Source organism: Oncorhynchus masou, chromosome 7, assembly GCF_036934945.1.
Source record: "Oncorhynchus masou masou isolate Uvic2021 chromosome 7, UVic_Omas_1.1, whole genome shotgun sequence".
Classification (NCBI taxonomy): domain Eukaryota; kingdom Metazoa; phylum Chordata; class Actinopteri; order Salmoniformes; family Salmonidae; genus Oncorhynchus; species Oncorhynchus masou.
The window spans coordinates 7,571,993-7,591,445 of record NC_088218.1 but is presented as its reverse complement, the minus strand read 5'-3'; the positions used below and the strand labels follow the sequence as shown (position 1 = coordinate 7,591,445).

General features: G+C 50.4%; 1 protein-coding gene across 4 annotated transcripts in view; it reads right to left on the bottom strand.

Moving 5' to 3' along the window:
* Positions 1-19,453, bottom strand: part of LOC135543144 (serine/threonine-protein kinase 24-like) — a 41,943-nt gene that overhangs the window by 3,449 nt on the left and 19,041 nt on the right. For 3 of the 4 annotated variants that reach the window (XM_064970220.1, XM_064970221.1, XM_064970224.1), the window contains 5 exons: positions 16,845-17,002; positions 15,704-15,889; positions 14,444-14,595; positions 11,774-11,948; positions 2,402-2,538 (listed from right to left, as the gene is read on the bottom strand). In XM_064970220.1, coding sequence (XP_064826292.1) covers positions 2,402-2,538; positions 11,774-11,948; positions 14,444-14,595; positions 15,704-15,889; positions 16,845-17,002 — 808 coding nt within the window. Of the gene's footprint in view, positions 1-2,401; positions 2,539-2,855; positions 3,047-11,773; positions 11,949-14,443; positions 14,596-15,703; positions 15,890-16,844; positions 17,003-19,453 lie in introns of those variants that run through there. The other variant, XM_064970222.1, reaches the window with a different exon arrangement.

The window sequence follows — 19,453 nt, the reverse complement described above, 5'->3', positions numbered from 1 at the left end:
GGGTACTAGGGTTATAGGGGATAACGGTAGGGTACTAGGGTTATAGGGGCTAGCGGTATCATACAGGGTTATAGGGGCTAGCGGTATCATACTAGGGTTATAGGGGCTAGCGGCAGGGTACTAGGGTTATAGGGGCTAGCGGTATCATACTAGGGTTATAGGGCTAGCGGTATCATACTAGGGTTATAGGGGCTAGCGGTAGGGTACTAGGGTTATAGGGGATAACGGTAGGGTACTAGGGTTATAGGGGCTAGCGGTATCATACAGGGTTATAGGGGCTAGCGGTATCATACTAGGGTTATAGGGGCTAGCGGAAGGGTACTAGGGTTATAGGGGCTAGCGGTATCATACTAGGGTTATAGGGGCTAGTGGTAGGGTACTCAGGTTTTGGGGGCTAGTGGTAGGGCACTAGGGTTATAGGGGTTTGTCGTAGGGTAATAGGGTCAGTGGTAGGGTACTAAGGTATAGGGGTTAGTGGTAGGGTACTAGGGTTATAGGGGTTAGATGTAGGGTACTAGGGTTATAGCGGCTAGTGGTAGGGAACTAAGGTTATAGGGGTTAGTGATAGGGTACTAGGGTTATAGCGGCTAGTGGTAGGGTACTAGGGTTATAGGGGTTAGTGGTAGGGTACTAGGGTTAGTGGTAGGGTACTAGGGTTAGTGGTAGGGTACTAGGGTTAGTGGTAGGGTACTAGGGTTATAGGGGTTAGTGGTAGGGTACTAGGGTACTAGGGTTATTGGGGTTAGTGGTAGGGTACAAGGGTTAGGTTAGTGGTAGGGTACTAGGGTTATAGGGGTTTGTTGTAGGGTACTAGGGTTAGTGGTAGGGTACTAGGGTTATAGGGGTTAGTGGTAGGGTACTAGGGTTATAGGGGTTTGTGGTAGGGTACTTGGGTTATAGGGGTTAGTGGTAGGGTACTTGGGTTATAGGTGTTTGTGGTAGGGTACAAGGGTTACAGGTGTTTGTGGTAGGGTACAAGGGTTATAGGGGTTAGTGGTAGAGTACAAGGGTTATAGGGGTTAGTGGTAGGGTACTAGGATTATAGGGGTTAGTGGTAGGGTACTAGGGTTATAGGGGTCAGTGGCAGGGTACTAGGGTTATAGGGGTTAGTCGTAGGGTACTAGGGTTATAGGGGTTAGTGGTAGGGTACTAGGGTTACAGGGGTTAGTGATAGGGTACTAGGGTTATAGGGGTTAGTGGTAGGGTACTTGGGTTATAGGGGTTAGTGGTAGGGTACTAGGGTTATAGGTGTTTGTGGTAGGGTACAAGGGTTACAGGTGTTTGTGGTAGGGTACTAGGGTTTTAGGGGTTAGTGGTAGGGTACTAGGGTTATAGGGGTTAGTGGTAGGGTACTAGGGTTATAGGGGTTAGTGGTAGGGTACTAGGGTTATAGGGGTTAGTGGTAGGGTACTAGGGTTATAGGGGTTAGTGGTAGGGTACTAGGGTTATAGGGGTTAGTGGTAGGGTACTAGGGTTATAGGGGTTAGTGGTAGGGTACTAGGGTTATAGGGGTTAGTGGTAGGGTACCAGGGTTATAGGGGTTAGTGGTAGGGTACTAGGGTTATAGGGGTTAGTGGTAGGGTACTAGGGTTATAGGGGTTAGTGGTAGGGTACTAGGGTTATAGGGGTTAGTGGTAGGGTACTAGGGTTATAGGGGTTAGTGGTAGGGTACTAGGGTTATAGGGGTTAGTGGTAGGGTACTAGGGTTATAGGTGTTTGTGGTAGGGTACAAGGGTTATAGGGGTTAGTGGTAGGGTACTAGGGTTATAGGGGTTAGTCGTAGGGTACTAGGGTTATGGGGTTAGTGGTAGGGTACTAGGGTTATAGGAGCTTGTGGTAGGGTACTAGGGTTATAGGGGTTAGTCGTAGGGTACTAGGGTTATAGGGGTTAGTGGTAGGGTACTAGGGTTATAGGGGTTAGTGGTAGGGTACTAGGGTTACAGGGGTTAGTGGTAGGGTACTAGGGTTATAGGGGTTAGTGGTAGGGTACTAGGGTTATAGGGGTTAGTGGTAGGGTTCTAGGGTTATAGGGGTTAGTGGTAGGGTACTAGGGTTATAGGGGTTAGTGGTAGGGTACTAGGGTTATAGGGGTTAGTGGTAGGGTACTAGGGTTATAGGGGTTAGTGGTAGGGTACTAGGGTTAGTGGTAGGGTACTAGGGTTATAGGGGTTAGTGGTAGGGTACTAGGGTTATAGGGGTTAGTGGTAGGGTACTAGGGTTATAGGGGTTAGTGGTAGGGTACTAGGGTTATAGGGGTTAGTGGTAGGGTACTAGGGTTAGTGGTAGGGTACTAGGGTTATAGGGGTTAGTGGTAGGGTACTATGGTTAGGTTAGTGGTAGGGTACTAGGGTTATAGGGGTTAGTGGTAGGGTACTAGGGTTATAGGGGCTCGTAATCACACCTCTGCAGTCTGTTAACCAGTTGTGTGACCAGGGAGTCAGAGATCCCAGGATAGGCCTCCTCAGCTAGGAGAATAGCTTCTCTCAGTTCATCTAGAGCCATGGGGTTCCCATTCACTGCCTCCTGACGCTGCTTCAACTGGAGGACAGAGACGGGAACAGCAGGGTTAGGAGGGAGGACAGAGAGAAGGGAACAACAGGGTTAGGAGGGAGGACAGAGAGAAGGGAACACAACAGGGTTAGGAGGGAGGACAGAGACGGGAACAACAGGGTTAGGAGGGAGGACAGAGAGAAGGGAACAACAGGGTTAGGAGGGAGGACAGAGAGAAGGGAACACAACAGGGTTAGGAGGGAGGACAGAGAGAAGGGAACACAACAGGGTAAGGAGTGAGGACAGAGAGAAGGGAACAACAGGATTAGGAGTGAGGACTGAGAGAAGGGAACAAAACAGGGTTAGGAGGGAGGACAGAGAGAAGGGAACACAACAGGGTTAGGAGGGAGGACAGAGAGAACGGAACAACAGGATTAGGAGTGAGGACAGAGAGAAGGGAACACAACAGGGTTCGGAGGGAGGACAGAGAGAAGGGAACACAACAGGGTTAGGAGGGAGGACAGAGAGAAGGGAACAACAGGATTAGGAGTGAGGACTGAGAGAAGGGAACAGGGTAGTGTGGTGACTGACGGCAGACAGTATGTTGTAGCAGGGTGGTGTGGTGACTGACAGCAGACAGACAGTATGTTGTAGCAGGGTAGTGTGGTGACTGACAGCAGACAGACAGTATGTTGTCGCAGGGTAGTGTGGTGACTGACAGCAGACAGACAGTATGTTGACGCAGGGTAGTGTGGTGTCTGACAGCAGACAGACAGTATGTTGTAGCAGGGTGGTGTGGTGACTGACGGCAGACAGACAGTATGTTGTCGCAGGGTAGTGTGGTGACTGACAGCAGACAGAAAGTATGTTGACGCAGGGTAGTGTGGTGACTGACAGCAGACAGACAGTATGTTGTAGCAGGGTAGTGTGGTGACTGACAGCAGACAGACAGTATGTTGTAGCAGGGTGGTGTGGTGACTGACGGCAGACAGACAGTATGTTGTAGCAGGGTGGTGTGGTGACTGACAGCAGACAGACAGTATGTTGTAGCAGGGTGGTGTGGTGACTGACAGCAGACAGACAGTATGTTGTAGCAGGGTGGTGTGGTGACTGACGGCAGACAGACAGTATGTTGTCGCAGGGTAGTGTGGTGACTGACGGCAGACAGACAGTATGTTGTCGCAGGGTGGTGTGGTGACTGACGGCAGACAGACAGTATGTTGTCGCAGGGTAGTGTGGTGACTGATAGCAGACAGACAGTATGTTGTAGCATGGTAGTGTGGTGACTGACAGACAGACAGACAGACAGTATGTTGTAGCAGGGTAGTGTGGTGACTGACAGCAGACAGACAGTATGTTGTCGCAGGGTAGTGTGGTGACTGACAGCAGACAGACAGTATGTTGTAGCAGGGTAGTGTGGTGACTGACAGACAGACAGTATGTTGTAGCAGGGTAGTGTGGTGACTGACAGCAGACAGACAGTATGTTGTAGCAGGGTAGTGTGGTGACTGACAGCAGACAGACAGTATGTTGTAGCAGGGTAGTGTGGTGACTGACAGCAGACAGTATGTTGTAGCAGGGTAGTGTGGTGACTGACAGCAGACAGACAGTATGTTGTAGCAGGGTGGTGTGGTGACTGACAGCAGACAGACAGTATGTTGTAGCAGGGTGGTGTGGTGACTGACAGCAGACAGTATGTTGTAGCAGGGTAGTGTGGTGACTGACAGCAGACAGTATGTTGTAGCAGGGTGGTGTGGTGACTGACAGCAGACAGACAGTATGTTGTCGCAGGGTAGTGTGGTGACTGACAGACAGACAGACAGTATGTTGTAGCAGGGTGGTGTGGTGACTGACAGCAGACAGACAGTATGTTGTAGCAGGGTAGTGTGGTGACTGACAGCAGACAGTATGTTGTAGCAGGGTAGTGTGGTGACTGACAGCAGACAGTATGTTGTAGCAGGGTGGTGTGGTGACTGACAGCAGACAGACAGTATGTTGTAGCAGGGTAGTGAAGTGACTGAAAGCAGACAGTATGTTGTAGCAGGGTAGTGTGGTGACTGACAGCAGACAGACAGTATGTTGTAGCAGGGTGGTGTGGTGACTGACAGCAGACAGACAGTATGTTGTAGCAGGGTGGTGTGGTGACTGACAGCAGACAGACAGTATGTTGTAGCAGGGTAGTGTGGTGACTGACAGCAGACAGACAGTATGTTGTAGCAGGGTAGTGTGGTGACTGACAGACAGACAGACAGTATGTTGTAGCAGGGTGGTGTGGTGACTGACAGCAGACAGACAGTATGTTGTAGCAGGGTGGTGTGGTGACTGACAGACAGACAGACAGACAGTATGTTGTAGCAGGGTAGTGTGGTGACGGACAGCAGACAGACAGTATGTTGTAGCAGGGTAGTGTGGTGACTGACAGCAGACAGTATGTTGTAGCAGGGTAGTGTGGTGACTGACAGCAGACAGACAGTATGTTGTAGCAGGGTAGTGTGGTGACTGACAGCAGACAGACAGTATGTTGTAGCAGGGTAGTGTGGTGACGGACAGCAGACAGTATGTTGTAGCAGGGTAGTGTGGTGACTGACAGCAGACAGACAGTATGTTGTAGCAGGGTGGTGTGGTGACTGACAGACAGACAGACAGACAGACAGTATGTTGTAGCAGGGTAGTGTGGTGACTGACAGCAGACAGACAGTATGTTGTAGCAGGGTAGTGTGGTGACTGACAGATAGACAGACAGTATGTTGTAGCAGGGTAGTGTAGTGACTAACAGCAAACAGACAGTATGTTGTAGCAGGGTAGTGTGGTGACTGACAGCAGACAGACAGTATGTTGTAGCAGGGTAGTGTGGTGACTGACAGCAGACAGTATGTTGTAGCAGGGTAGTGTGGTGACTGACAGCAGACAGACAGTATGTTGTAGCAGGGTAGTGTGGTGACTGACAGACAGACAGACAGTATGTTGTAGCAGGGTAGTGTGGTGACGGACAGCAGACAGTATGTTGTAGCAGGGTAGTGTGGTGACGGACAGCAGACAGACAGTATGTTGTAGCAGGGTAGTGTGGTGACTGACAGCAGACAGACAGTATGTTGTAGCAGGGTGGTGTGGTGACTGACAGCAGACAGTATGTTGTAGCAGGGTGGTGTGGTGACTGACAGCAGACAGACAGTATGTTGTAGCAGGGTAGTGTGGTGACTGACAGCAGACAGACAGTATGTTGTAGCAGGGTAGTGTGGTGACTGACAGCAGACAGACAGTATGTTGTAGCAGGGTAGTGTTGTGACTGACAGACAGACAGACAGTATGTTGTAGCAGGGTAGTGTGGTGACTGACAGACAGACAGACAGTATGTTGTAGCAGGGTGGTGTAGTGACTGACAGCAGACAGTATGTTGTAGCAGGGTAGTGTGGTGACTGACAGCAGACAGACAGTATGTTGTAGCAGGGTAGTGTTGTGACTGACAGACAGACAGACAGTATGTTGTAGCAGGGTAGTGTGGTGACTGACAGACAGACAGACAGTATGTTGTAGCAGGGTATTGTGGTGACTGACAGACAGACAGACAGTATGTTGTAGCAGGGTGGTGTGGTGACTGACAGCAGACAGACAGTATGTTGTAGCAGGGTAGTGTGGTGACTGACAGACAGACAGACAGTATGTTGTAGCAGGGTGGTGTGGTGACTGACAGCAGACAGACAGTATGTTGTAGCAGGGTGGTGTGGTGACTGACAGCAGACAGACAGTATGTTGTAGCAGGGTGGTGTGGTGACTGACAGACAGACAGTATGTTGTAGCAGGGTAGTGTGGTGACGGACAGCAGACAGACAGTATGTTGTAGCAGGGTAGTGTGGTGACTGACAGCAGACAGACAGTATGTTGTAGCAGGGTAGTGTGGTGACTGACAGCAGACAGACAGTATGTTGTAGCAGGGTGGTGTGGTGACTGACAGCAGACAGTATGTTGTAGCAGGGTGGTGTGGTGGCTGACAGACAGACAGTATGTTGTAGCAGGGTAGTGTAGTGACTGACAGCAGACAGACAGTATGTTGTAGCAGGGTGGTGTGGTGACTGACAGCAGACAGTATGTTGTAGCAGGGTAGTGTGGTGACGGACAGCAGACAGACAGTATGTTGTAGCAGGGTGGTGTGGTGACTGACAGCAGACAGACAGTATGTTGTAGCAGGGTAGTGTGGTGACGGACAGCAGACAGACAGTGTGTTGTAGCAGGGTAGTGTGGTGACGGACAGCAGACAGACAGTATGTTGTAGCAGGGTGGTGTGGTGACTGACAGCAGACAGTATGTTGACAGTGACGGACAGCAGACAGACAGTATGTTGTAGCAGTGTGTGTGACTGACAGCAGACAGACAGTATGTTGTAGCAGGGTAGTGTGGTGACTGACAGACAGACAGTATGTTGTAGCAGGGTAGTGTGGTGACTGACAGCAGACAGACAGTATGTTGTAGCAGGGTGGTGTGGTGACTGACAGACAGACAGTATGTTGTAGCAGGGTGGTGTGGTGACTGACAGACAGACAGTATGTTGTAGCAGGGTAGTGTGGTGACTGACAGCAGACAGACAGTATGTTGTAGCAGGGTAGTGTGGTGACTGACAGCAGACAGACAGTATGTTGTAGCAGGGTGGTGTGGTGACTGACAGACAGACAGTATGTTGTAGCAGGGTGGTGTGGTGACTGACAGACAGACAGTATGTTGTAGCAGGGTGGTGTGGTGACTGACAGCAGACAGTATGTTGTAGCAGGGTAGTGTGGTGACTGACAGCAGACAGACAGTATGTTGTAGCAGGGTGGTGTGGTGACTGACAGACAGACAGTATGTTGTAGCAGGGTGGTGTGGTGACTGAAAGCAGACAGTATGTTGTAGCAGGGTAGTGTGGTGACTGAAAGCAGACAGTATGTTGTAGCAGGGTAGTGTGGTGACTGAAAGCAGACAGTATGTTGTAGCAGGGTGGTGTGGTGACTGACAGACAGACAGTATGTTGTAGCAGGGTGGTGTGGTGACTGACAGCAGACAGACAGTATGTTGTAGCAGGGTAGTGTGGTGACTGACAGCAGACAGTATGTTGTAGCAGGGTAGTGTGGTGACTGACAGCAGACAGACAGTATGTTGTAGCAGGGTGGTGTGGTGACTGACAGCAGACAGACAGTATGTTGTAGCAGGGTGGTGTGGTGACTGACAGCAGACAGTATGTTGTAGCAGGGTAGTGTGGTGACTGACAGCAGACAGTATGTTGTAGCAGGGTGGTGTGGTGACTGACAGCAGACAGACAGTATGTTGTAGCAGGGTAGTGTGGTGACTGACAGACAGACAGACAGTATGTTGTAGCAGGGTGGTGTGGTGACTGACAGCAGACAGACAGTATGTTGTAGCAGGGTAGTGTGGTGACTGACAGCAGACAGTATGTTGTAGCAGGGTAGTGTGGTGACTGACAGCAGACAGTATGTTGTAGCAGGGTGGTGTGGTGACTGACAGCAGACAGACAGTATGTTGTAGCAGGGTAGTGAAGTGACTGAAAGCAGACAGTATGTTGTAGCAGGGTAGTGTGGTGACTGACAGCAGACAGACAGTATGTTGTAGCAGGGTGGTGTGGTGACTGACAGACAGACAGACAGTATGTTGTAGCAGGGTGGTGTGGTGACTGACAGCAGACAGACAGTATGTTGTAGCAGGGTGGTGTGGTGACTGACAGACAGACAGACAGACAGTATGTTGTAGCAGGGTAGTGTGGTGACGGACAGCAGACAGACAGTATGTTGTAGCAGGGTAGTGTGGTGACTGACAGCAGACAGTATGTTGTAGCAGGGTAGTGTGGTGACTGACAGCAGACAGACAGTATGTTGTAGCAGGGTAGTGTGGTGACTGACAGCAGACAGACAGTATGTTGTAGCAGGGTAGTGTGGTGACGGACAGCAGACAGTATGTTGTAGCAGGGTAGTGTGGTGACTGACAGCAGACAGACAGTATGTTGTAGCAGGGTGGTGTGGTGACTGACAGACAGACAGACAGACAGACAGTATGTTGTAGCAGGGTAGTGTGGTGACTGACAGCAGACAGACAGTATGTTGTAGCAGGGTAGTGTGGTGACTGACAGATAGACAGACAGTATGTTGTAGCAGGGTAGTGTAGTGACTAACAGCAAACAGACAGTATGTTGTAGCAGGGTAGTGTGGTGACTGACAGCAGACAGACAGTATGTTGTAGCAGGGTAGTGTGGTGACTGACAGCAGACAGTATGTTGTAGCAGGGTAGTGTGGTGACTGACAGCAGACAGACAGTATGTTGTAGCAGGGTAGTGTGGTGACTGACAGACAGACAGACAGTATGTTGTAGCAGGGTAGTGTGGTGACGGACAGCAGACAGTATGTTGTAGCAGGGTAGTGTGGTGACGGACAGCAGACAGACAGTATGTTGTAGCAGGGTAGTGTGGTGACTGACAGCAGACAGACAGTATGTTGTAGCAGGGTGGTGTGGTGACTGACAGCAGACAGTATGTTGTAGCAGGGTGGTGTGGTGACTGACAGCAGACAGTATGTTGTAGCAGGGTAGTGTGGTGACTGACAGCAGACAGTATGTTGTAGCAGGGTGGTGTGGTGACTGACAGCAGACAGACAGTATGTTGTCGCAGGGTAGTGTGGTGACTGACAGACAGACAGACAGTATGTTGTAGCAGGGTGGTGTGGTGACTGACAGCAGACAGACAGTATGTTGTAGCAGGGTAGTGTGGTGACTGACAGCAGACAGTATGTTGTAGCAGGGTAGTGTGGTGACTGACAGCAGACAGTATGTTGTAGCAGGGTGGTGTGGTGACTGACAGCAGACAGACAGTATGTTGTAGCAGGGTAGTGAAGTGACTGAAAGCAGACAGTATGTTGTAGCAGGGTAGTGTGGTGACTGACAGCAGACAGACAGTATGTTGTAGCAGGGTGGTGTGGTGACTGACAGCAGACAGACAGTATGTTGTAGCAGGGTGGTGTGGTGACTGACAGCAGACAGACAGTATGTTGTAGCAGGGTAGATGTGGTGACTGACAGCAGACAGACAGTATGTTGTAGCAGGGTAGTGTGGTGACTGACATACAGACAGACAGACAGTATGTTGTAGCAGGGTGGTGTGGTGACTGACAGACAGACAGACAGGCAGGGTGGTGTGGTGACTGACAGACAGACAGACAGACAGTATGTTGTAGCAGGGTAGTGTGGTGACTGACAGCAGACAGACAGTATGTTGTAGCAGGGTAGTGTGGTGACTGACACAGACAGACAGTATGTTGTAGCAGGGTAGTGTGGTGACTGACAGCAGACAGACAGTATGTTGTAGCAGGGTAGTGTGGTGACTGACAGCAGACAGACAGTATGTTGTAGCAGGGTAGTGTGGTGACGGACAGCAGACAGTATGTTGTAGCAGGGTAGTGTGGTGACTGACAGCAGACAGACAGTATGTTGTAGCAGGGTGGTGTGGTGACTGACAGACAGACAGACAGACAGACAGTATGTTGTAGCAGGGTAGTGTGGTGACTGACAGCAGACAGACAGTATGTTGTAGCAGGGTAGTGTGGTGACTGACAGATAGACAGACAGTATGTTGTAGCAGGGTAGTGTAGTGACTAACAGCAGACAGACAGTATGTTGTAGCAGGGTAGTGTGGTGACTGACAGCAGACAGACAGTATGTTGTAGCAGGGTAGTGTGGTGACTGACAGCAGACAGTATGTTGTAGCAGGGTAGTGTGGTGACTGACAGCAGACAGACAGTATGTTGTAGCAGGGTAGTGTGGTGACTGACAGACAGACAGACAGTATGTTGTAGCAGGGTAGTGTGGTGACGGACAGCAGACAGTATGTTGTAGCAGGGTAGTGTGGTGACGGACAGCAGACAGACAGTATGTTGTAGCAGGGTAGTGTGGTGACTGACAGCAGACAGACAGTATGTTGTAGCAGGGTGGTGTGGTGACTGACAGCAGACAGTATGTTGTAGCAGGGTGGTGTGGTGACTGACAGCAGACAGACAGTATGTTGTAGCAGGGTAGTGTGGTGACTGACAGCAGACAGACAGTATGTTGTAGCAGGGTAGTGTGGTGACTGACAGCAGACAGACAGTATGTTGTAGCAGGGTAGTGTTGTGACTGACAGACAGACAGACAGTATGTTGTAGCAGGGTAGTGTGGTGACTGACAGACAGACAGACAGTATGTTGTAGCAGGGTGGTGTAGTGACTGACAGCAGACAGTATGTTGTAGCAGGGTAGTGTGGTGACTGACAGCAGACAGACAGTATGTTGTAGCAGGGTAGTGTTGTGACTGACAGACAGACAGACAGTATGTTGTAGCAGGGTAGTGTGGTGACTGACAGACAGACAGACAGTATGTTGTAGCAGGGTAGTGTGGTGACTGACAGACAGACAGACAGTATGTTGTAGCAGGGTGGTGTGGTGACTGACAGCAGACAGACAGTATGTTGTAGCAGGGTGGTGTGGTGACTGACAGACAGACAGACAGTATGTTGTAGCAGGGTAGTGTGGTGACTGACAGACAGACAGACAGTATGTTGTAGCAGGGTGGTGTGGTGACTGACAGCAGACAGACAGTATGTTGTAGCAGGGTGGTGTGGTGACTGACAGCAGACAGACAGTATGTTGTAGCAGGGTGGTGTGGTGACTGACAGACAGACAGTATGTTGTAGCAGGGTAGTGTGGTGACGGACAGCAGACAGACAGTATGTTGTAGCAGGGTAGTGTGGTGACTGACAGCAGACAGACAGTATGTTGTAGCAGGGTGGTGTGGTGACTGACAGCAGACAGACAGACAGTATGACCATGGACGGGGGTTGGGTTGGTCTGTCTGACCATGGACGGGGGTTGGGTTGGTCTGTCTGACCATGGACGGGGGTTGGGTTGGTCTGTCTGACCATGGACGGGGTTGGGTTGGTCTGTCTGACCATGGCCAGGGGTTGGGTTGGTCTGTCTGACCATGGACGGGGGTTGGGTTGGTCTGTCTGACCATGGACGGGGGTTGGGTTGGTCTGTCTGACCATGGCCGGGGGTTGGGTTGGTCTGTCTGACCATGGACGGGGTTGGGTTGGTCTGTCTGACCATGGACGGGGTTGGGTTGGTCTGTCTGACCATGGCCGGGGGTTGGGTTGGTCTGTCTGACCATGGCCGGGGTTGGGTTGGTCTGTTTGACCATGGACGGGGGTTGGGTTGGTCTGTCTGACCATGGACGGGGGTTGGGTTGGTCTGTCTGCGCTATGACAGGGGAGAGCTTCTTACTTCGGCCAGAGAAGGAGAGATGATGGTGGAAAACAGCCTCCCTGAAATGTCTCCACTCTCCACTTCCTGTCCCTCTCGCCCGTTCTGCAGTTTCTTAGGATCCTTCTCCCTGATGGTGAAGATCCAGTCATCACTCCCAAAGTTGTTCCCGCCCGACGCCTGCCCATCCTGCTCCCTGATTGGACAAGATAGACCAGAGTCAGGACTCTAATTGGCTCAGCACGACAGTATGACTCAATAGACTTGGTTAAAGTAGTGCACTGCAAAGGGAAGAGGGTTCCATTTAGTATGCACACTAGGTCTGATCCTGACTTATGAGTCAGACTCGTCTGAGCTGGACTCAGCCTGCTGTCTGGTCTGGTCCTGACTTACGAGTCAGACTCGTCTGAGCTGGACTCTGCCTGCTGTCTGGTCTGGTCCTGACTTACGAGTCAGACTCGTCTGAGCTGGACTCTGCCTGCTGTCTGGTCTGGTCCTGACTTACGAGTCAGACTCGTCTGAGCTGGACTCAGCCTGCTGTCTGGTCTGGTCCTGACTTACGAGTCAGACTCGTCTGAGCTGGACTCTGCCTGCTGTCTGGTCTGGTCCTGACTTACGAGTCAGACTCGTCTGAGCTGGACTCTGCCTGCTGTCTGGTCTGGTCCTGACTTATGAGTCAGACTCGTCTGAGCTGGACTCTGCCTGCTGTCTGGTCTGGTCCTGACTTACGAGTCAGACTCGTCTGAGCTGGACTCAGCCTGCTGTCTGGTCTGGTCCTGACTTACGAGTCAGACTCGTCTGAGCTGGACTCAGCCTGCTGTCTGGTCTGGTCCTGACTTACGAGTCAGACTCGTCTGAGCTGGACTCAGCCTGCTGTCTGGTCTGGTCCTGACTTACGAGTCAGACTCGTCTGAGCTGGACTCTGCCTGCTGTCTGGTCTGGTCCTGACTTACGAGTCAGACTCGTCTGAGCTGGACTCAGCCTGCTGTCTGGTCTGGTCCTGACTTACGAGTCAGACTCGTCTGAGCTGGACTCAGCCTGCTGTCTGGTCTGGTCCTGACTTACGAGTCAGACTCGTCTGAGCTGGACTCAGCCTGCTGTCTGGTCTGGTCCTGACTTACGAGTCAGACTCGTCTGAGCTGGACTCAGCCTGCTGTCTGGTCTGGTCCTGACTTACGAGTCAGACTCGTCTGAGCTGGACTCAGCCTGCTGTCTGGTCTGGTCCTGACTTACGAGTCAGACTCGTCTGAGCTGGACTCAGCCTGCTGTCTGGTCTGGTCCTGACTTACGAGTCAGACTCGTCTGAGCTGGACTCAGCCTGCTGTCTGGTCTGGTCCTGACTTACGAGTCAGACTCGTCTGAGCTGGACTCAGCCTGCTGTCTGGTCTGATCCTGACTTACGAGTCAGACTCGTCTGAGCTGGACTCTGCCTGCTGTCTGGTCTGGTCCTGACTTACGAGTCAGACTCGTCTGAGCTGGACTCAGCCTGCTGTCTGGTCTGGTCCTGACTTACGAGTCAGACTCGTCTGAGCTGGACTCAGCCTGCTGTCTGGTCTGGTCCTGACTTACGAGTCAGACTCGTCTGAGCTGGACTCAGCCTGCTGTCTGGTCTGGTCCTGACTTACGAGTCAGACTCGTCTGAGCTGGACTCAGCCTGCTGTCTGGTCTGGTCCTGACTTACGAGTCAGACTCGTCTGAGCTGGACTCAGCCTGCTGTCTGGTCTGGTCCTGACTTACGAGTCAGACTCGTCTGAGCTGGACTCAGCCTGCTGTCTGGTCTGGTCCTGACTTACGAGTCAGACTCGTCTGAGCTGGACTCAGCCTGCTGTCTGGTCTGACCCTGACTTACGAGTCAGACTCGTCTGAGCTGGACTCAGCCTGCTGTCTGGTCTGATCCTGACTTACGAGTCAGACTCGTCTGAGCTGGACTCAGCCTGCTGTCTGGTCTGACCCTGACTTACGAGTCAGACTCGTCTGAGCTGGACTCAGCCTGCTGTCTGGTCTGGTCCTGACTTACGAGTCAGACTCGTCTGAGCTGGACTCTGCCTGCTGTCTGGTCTGGTCCTGACTTACGAGTCAGACTCGTCTGAGCTGGACTCAGCCTGCTGTCTGGTCCTGACTTACGAGTCAGACTCGTCTGAGCTGGACTCTGCCTGCTGTCTGGTCTGGTCCTGACTTACGAGTCAGACTCGTCTGAGCTGGACTCTGCCTGCTGTCTGGTCTGGTCCTGACTTACGAGTCAGACTCGTCTGAGCTGGACTCAGCCTGCTGTCTGGTCTGGTCCTGACTTACGAGTCAGACTCGTCTGAGCTGGACTCTGCCTGCTGTCTGGTCTGGTCCTGACTTACGAGTCAGACTCGTCTGAGCTGGACTCAGCCTGCTGTCTGGTCTGGTCCTGACTTACGAGTCAGACTCGTCTGAGCTGGACTCTGCCTGCTGTCTGGTCTGGTCCTGACTTACGAGTCAGACTCGTCTGAGCTGGACTCTGCCTGCTGTCTGGTCTGGTCCTGACTTACGAGATCAGACTCAGACTCGTCTGAGCTGGACTCAGCCTGCTGTCTGGTCTGGTCCTGACTTACGAGTCAGACTCGTCTGAGCTGGACTCTGCCTGCTGTCTGGTCTGGTCCTGACTTACGAGTCAGACTCGTCTGAGCTGGACTCTGCCTGCTGTCTGGTCTGACCCTGACTTACGAGTCAGACTCGTCTGAGCTGGACTCTGCCTGCTGTCTGGTCTGCTCAGCCTTCCACCTCCTGTATCTATCCACCAGCTCTGTCAGGTACGACGTCTTCTTGGCGTGACGCACAATCAGCTTGTGTTTCAACAGCTCTTTGGCAGTGGGCCTCTGCAGAGAGAGAGGGGGAAAGGGAAGGAGGAAAGCGGAAGGGATGAGAAGGAAGTTTAAGCAAGGTGAGGAAGGAGAGGGTGAAACTACGCAGGCACAGATGAACAAATTACTTCCAAATGCTCTCTGATATTGCCAGGTCAGCGAATGGAAGTAAAATCAGTTGAAAGCAGGTAGGAAACACCTTCAAGCCCGAACGGAACACTTCAAAAGAAAGTAAAACCAGTTGAAACCAGTTAGCTTTGGGGTTTAAACGTGTTTCCTAACAGAACACTTCAGAGGGAAGTAAAACCAGTTGAAACCAGTTAGGTTTGGGGTTTAAACGTGTTTCCTAACAGAACACTTCAGAGGGAAGTAAAACCAGTTGAAACCAGTTAGGTTTGGGGTTTAAACGTGTTTCCTAACAGAACACTTCAGAGGGAAGTAAAACCAGCTGAAACCAGTTAGGTTTGGGGTTTAAACGTGTTTCCTAACAGAACACTTCAAAAGGAAGTAAAACCAGTTGAAACCAGTTAGGTTTGGGGTTTAAACGTGTTTCCTAACAGAACACTTCAAAAGGAAGTAAAACCAGTTGAAACCAGTTAGGTTTGGGGTTTAAACGTGTTTCCTAACAGAACACTTCAGAGGGAAGTAAAACCAGTTGAAACCAGTTAGGTTTGGGGTTTAAACGTGTTTCCTAACAGAACACTTCAGAGGGAAGTAAAACCAGTTGAAACCAGTTAGGTTTGGGGTTTAAACGTGTTTCCTAACAGAACACTTACATTTACATTTAAGTCATTTAGCAGACGCTCTTATCCAGAGCGACTTACAAATTGGGAGGGAAGTAAAACCAGTTGAAACCAGTTAGGTTTGGGGTTTAAACGTGTTTCCTAACAGAACACTTCAGAGGGAAGTAAAACCAGTTGAAACCAGTTAGGTTTGGGGTTTAAACGTGTTTCCTAACAGAACACTTCAGAGGGAAGTAAAACCAGTTGAAACCAGTTAGGTTTGGGGTTTAAACGTGTTTCCTAACAGAACACTTCAGAGGGAAGTAAAACCAGTTGAAACCAGTTAGGTTTGGGGTTTGACAGTGAACACTACTGAAGCCTAACTCTAAAGGAACACTTACGAAGCTCGGCTCCTTGTTTAGGCAGGCCTCCACAAACTCCTTGAGGGGCTTGCTGTAGTTCCCCTCCAGGGTAGGAGGGGTGTTCTTTGGGATAAGGAACAGCACTTTCATGGGGTGTAGCTCAGAGTGTGGGGGTTCTCCTTTAGCCAGCTCTATACATGTTATACCCAGAGACCAGATGTCTGCCTGCAACACAGAGGGGACAGGGAGAGAGATGTTTTCACCTTCGGACCATCCAAAATGACACCTTACTGTTTATATAAGTCATGACTTTTGACCAGAGTCCTATGGGCTAGTGTACTATATAGGGAATAGGGTGCCGATTCAGATGTAGACCTTGTGTGGCATTTGGGATAACGTCTTTTTGTCATTATATACAGAACTTCCTGTATGACCCTTGAGTTGTAGGCTGACTAAACTCTGACCCCTCACCATAGAGTCGTAGGCTGACTAAACTCTGACCCCTCACCATAGAGTCGTAGGCTGACTAATGTCTGACCTCTCACCATTGAGTCGTAGGCTGACTAACCTCTGACCTCTCACCATAGAGTCGTAGGCTGACTGTAACCTCTGACCTCTCACCATAGAGTCGTAGGCTGACTGTAACCTCTGACCTCTCACCAGAGAGTCGTAAACTGACTAATCTCTGACCTCTCACCATAGAGTAGTAGGCTGACTAATCTCTGACCTCTCACCATAGAGTCGTAAACTGACTAATGTCTGACCTCTCACCATAGAGTCGTAGGCTGACTAACTTCTGACCTCTCACCATAGAGTCGTAAACTGACTAATGTCTGACCTCTCACCATAGAGTAGTAGGCTGACTAACCTCTGACCTCTCACCATAGAGTCGTAAACTGACTAATCTCTGACCTCTCACCATAGAGTCGTAAACTGACTAATCTCTGACCTCTCACCATAGAGTCGTAGGCTGACTAACCTCTGACCTCTCACCATAGAGTCGTAAACTGACTAATGTCTGACCTCTCACCATAGAGTAGTAGGCTGACTAATCTCTGACCTCTCACCATAGAGTCGTAGGCTGACTAACCTCTGACCTGTCACCGTAGAGTTGTAGGCTGACAAATCTCTGACCTCTCACCATAGAGTCGTAGGCTGACTGTAACCTTCGAACTCTCACCTTACAGTCGTAGGCTGACTGCTTGATGACCTCTGGAGCCATCCAGAAGGGCGTGCCAACGAAGGTGCTGCGTTTGAGCTGGGTGTCTGTTAGCTGTCCCGCCACCCCAAAGTCTGCCAGCTTCACCTCCCCACGCTCCGACAGCAGGACGTTGGCAGCTGAGGGAGAGATGAGAGCAGTTTGGATCACAATGAAGCCAGTGGTAGGACCGACCAGGACTCAAACCCAGAATGGAACCAAGGGGTAGGCCCGACCAGGAATCAAACCCAGAATGGAACTAGGGGGAAGGCCCGACCAGGACTCAAACCCAGAGTGGAACCAAGGGGTAGGCCCGACCAGGACTCAAACCCAGAATGGAACTAGGGGGAAGGCCCGACCAGGACTCAAACCCAGAATGGAACTAGGGGGTAGGCCCGACCAGGACTCAAACCCAGAATGGAACCAAGAGGTAGGCCCGATCAGGACTCAAACCCAGAATGGAACTAGGGGGAAGGCCCGACCAGGACTCAAACCCAGAAAGGAAGTAGGGGGAAGGCCCGACCAGGACTCAAACCCAGAATGGAACCAAGGGGTAGGCCCGACCAGGACTCGAAACCAGAATGGAACTAGGGGGTAGGCCCGACCAGGACTCAAACCCAGAATGGAACTAGGGGGTAGTAACCCTGTCAGTACTGTTGATGTCTCTGTACCTTCTACATTAACCCTGTCAGTACTGTTGATGTCTCTGTACCTTCTACATTAACCCTGTCAGTAGTGTTGATGTCTCTGTACCTTCTACATTAACCCTGTCAGTACTGTTGATGTCTCTGTACCTTCTACATTAACCCTGTCAGTACTGTTGATGTCTCTGTACCTTCTACATTAACCCTGTCAGTACTGTTGATGTCTCTGTACCTTCTACATTAACCCTGTCAGTACTGTTGATGTCTCTGTACCTTCTACATTAACCCTGTCAGTACCTGTAAGCCCCATGAGTTAGGTTAGCCCCTACTAGTATCCCTGTTAGCCCCTACTAGTATCCCTGTTAGCCCCTACTAGTATCCCTGTTAGCCCCTACTAGTATCCCTGTTAGCCCCTACTAGTATCCCTGTTAGCCCCTACTAGTATCCCTGTTAGCCCCTACTAGTATCCCTGTTAGCCCCTACTAGTATCCCGGCTAGCCCCTACTAGTATCCCGGCTAGCCCCTACTAGTATCCCTGTTAGTTAGGTTAGCCCCTACTAGTATCCCTGTTAGCCCCTACTAGTATCCCTGTTAGTTAGGTTAGTCCCTACTAGTATCCCTGCTAGCCCCTACTAGTATCCCTGTTAGCCCCTACTAGTATCCCTGTTAGTTAGGTTAGTCCCTACTAGTATCCCTGTTAGCCGCTACTAGTATCCCTGTTAGCCCCTACTTGTATCCCTGTTAGCCCCTACTTGTATCCCTGTTAGCCCCTACTAGTATCCCTGTTAGCCCCTACTAGTATCCCTGTTAGCCCCTACTAGTATCCCTGTTAGTCCCTACTAGTATCCCTGTTAGCCCCTACTAGTATCCCTGTTAGTTAGGTTAGTCCCTACTAGTATCCCTGTTAGCCGCTACTAGTATCCCTGTTAGCCCCTACTTGTATCCCTGTTAGCCCCTACTAGTATCCCTGTTAGCCCCTACTAGTATCCCTGTTAGTCCCTACTAGTATCCCTGCTAGCCCCTACTAGTATCCCTGTTAGCCCCTACTAGTATCCCTGTTAGTTAGGTTAGTCCCTACTAGTATCCCTGTTAGCCCCTACTAGTATCCCTGTTAGCCCCTACTAGTATCCCTGCTAGCCCCTACTAGTATCCCTGTTAGTTAGGTTAGCCCCTACTAGTATGCCTGTTAGCCCCTACTAGTATCCCTGTTAGTTCGGTTAGCCCCTACTAGTATCCCTGTTAGCCCATACTAGTATCAAAATCAAATCAAAATCATATCAAATTTTATTTGTCACATACACATGGTTAGCAGATGTTAATGCGAGTGTAGCGAAATGCTTGCGCTTCTAGTTCCGACAATGCAGTAATAACCAACAAGTAATCTAACTAACAATTCCAAAACTACTGTCTTATACACAAGTGTAAGGGGATAAAGAATATGTACATAAAGATATATGAATGAGTGTTGGTACAGAGCGGCATAGGCAAGACACAGCAGATGGTATCGAGTACAGTATATACATATGAGATGAGTATGAAAACAAAGTGGCATAGTTAAAGTGGCTAGTGATACATGTATTACATAAAGATGCAGTGGATGATATAGAGTACAGTATATACGTATACATATGAGATGAATAATGTAGGGTATGTAAACATTATATTAGGTAGCATTGTTCAAAGTGGCTAGTGATATATTTTACATAATTTCCCATCAATTCCTGTTAGTCCCTACTAGTATCCCTGTTAGCCCCTACCAGTAACCCTGATAGCCCCTACTAGTATCCCTGTTAGCCCCTACCAGTAACCCTGATAGCCCCTACTAGTATCCCTGTTAGCCTCTACTAGTATCCCTGTTTGCCCCTACTAGTATCCCTGTTCACCCCTACTAGTATCCCTGTTCACCCCTACTAGTATCCCTGTTAGCCCCTACTAGTATCCATGTCA